The following is a 717-nucleotide window of genomic DNA, read 5'->3' as shown; positions in this document are numbered from 1 at the left end:
TCAGCACCAACGAGGTATCCACCTCCCCCAGGACAGCTGCCCAGAGCAGGGATCACAAAGTCAGGAATGGGCCCCAACCCCCTATCAGGCCCCAGAGCTAAGAAGGCCTGCTCTGAGAAAAGGGGTCTCTGGAACACAACCACCCCAACACACCATCTTCTCCCACCTTGGGAACTATTACCTGGAGAAGCACTTTCAGAGGGTTGGGGCATGGCCAGAATGGCCAGGAGCCCTGCTAAGGCCAGAAGCAGCTTCATCTCTGCAGTGATACCCCCAGCCCAGCAAGGTCCTGAGTCCACTGTGCATCTGAGAGAAGGGAAGAAGGGAACCCCCATCTCTCTTCTCCTGGGCTGCTCAATCCCCCTTTGTACCTCAGCCCCACCTCAGAGGGCCCTGTCTCTGGATAAAGCCAGACCTCCTTGAGGGAGGGGCTCACTGCACCCTTATCCCCTTCCAGCTGCTGTCATCCAGTCTCCAAGGACCCCACCTCCACAGCTCACCTGATATTGGCAGCTCCTCTTAGCTCAATCTGCGCTTTTATGTCCTGTAAGCTGGGGGCGGGGTGAGGGAGAGGAAGGTCTGATCCTGGAGACTGAACTCTCTCTCCTCCCCCACTGGGGTTGGAAGGTACACACAGAGGGGCCCCTGAAATGGGGGGAAGGGGCAGGAAAGGAGGGACCAGCATTGTCCCGTCTTTTTTTTTTTTTTTTTTTTTTT

At 56.3% G+C, this 717-nt stretch overlaps 1 protein-coding gene across 1 annotated transcript in view; it reads right to left on the bottom strand.

Annotated features, from left to right (window-relative positions):
* The window catches only part of MPO (myeloperoxidase), a 17,872-nt gene extending 17,363 nt beyond the window's left edge, over window positions 1-509 (bottom strand). Inside the window, exon 1 of the mRNA XM_011979209.1 lies at window positions 182-509. Within this exon, the coding sequence (XP_011834599.1) occupies window positions 182-335 (154 nt within the window). The 5' untranslated portion in view covers window positions 336-509. The remainder of the gene's footprint in view (window positions 1-181) is intronic.
* Window positions 510-717: the final 208 nt, after the last annotated feature.

Source organism: Mandrillus leucophaeus, unplaced genomic scaffold, assembly GCF_000951045.1.
Source record: "Mandrillus leucophaeus isolate KB7577 unplaced genomic scaffold, Mleu.le_1.0 Scaffold20, whole genome shotgun sequence".
NCBI classification, from domain to species: domain Eukaryota; kingdom Metazoa; phylum Chordata; class Mammalia; order Primates; family Cercopithecidae; genus Mandrillus; species Mandrillus leucophaeus.
Note: the sequence above shows the minus strand (reverse complement) of the source record. Positions and strands in the feature narration are given on the sequence as shown.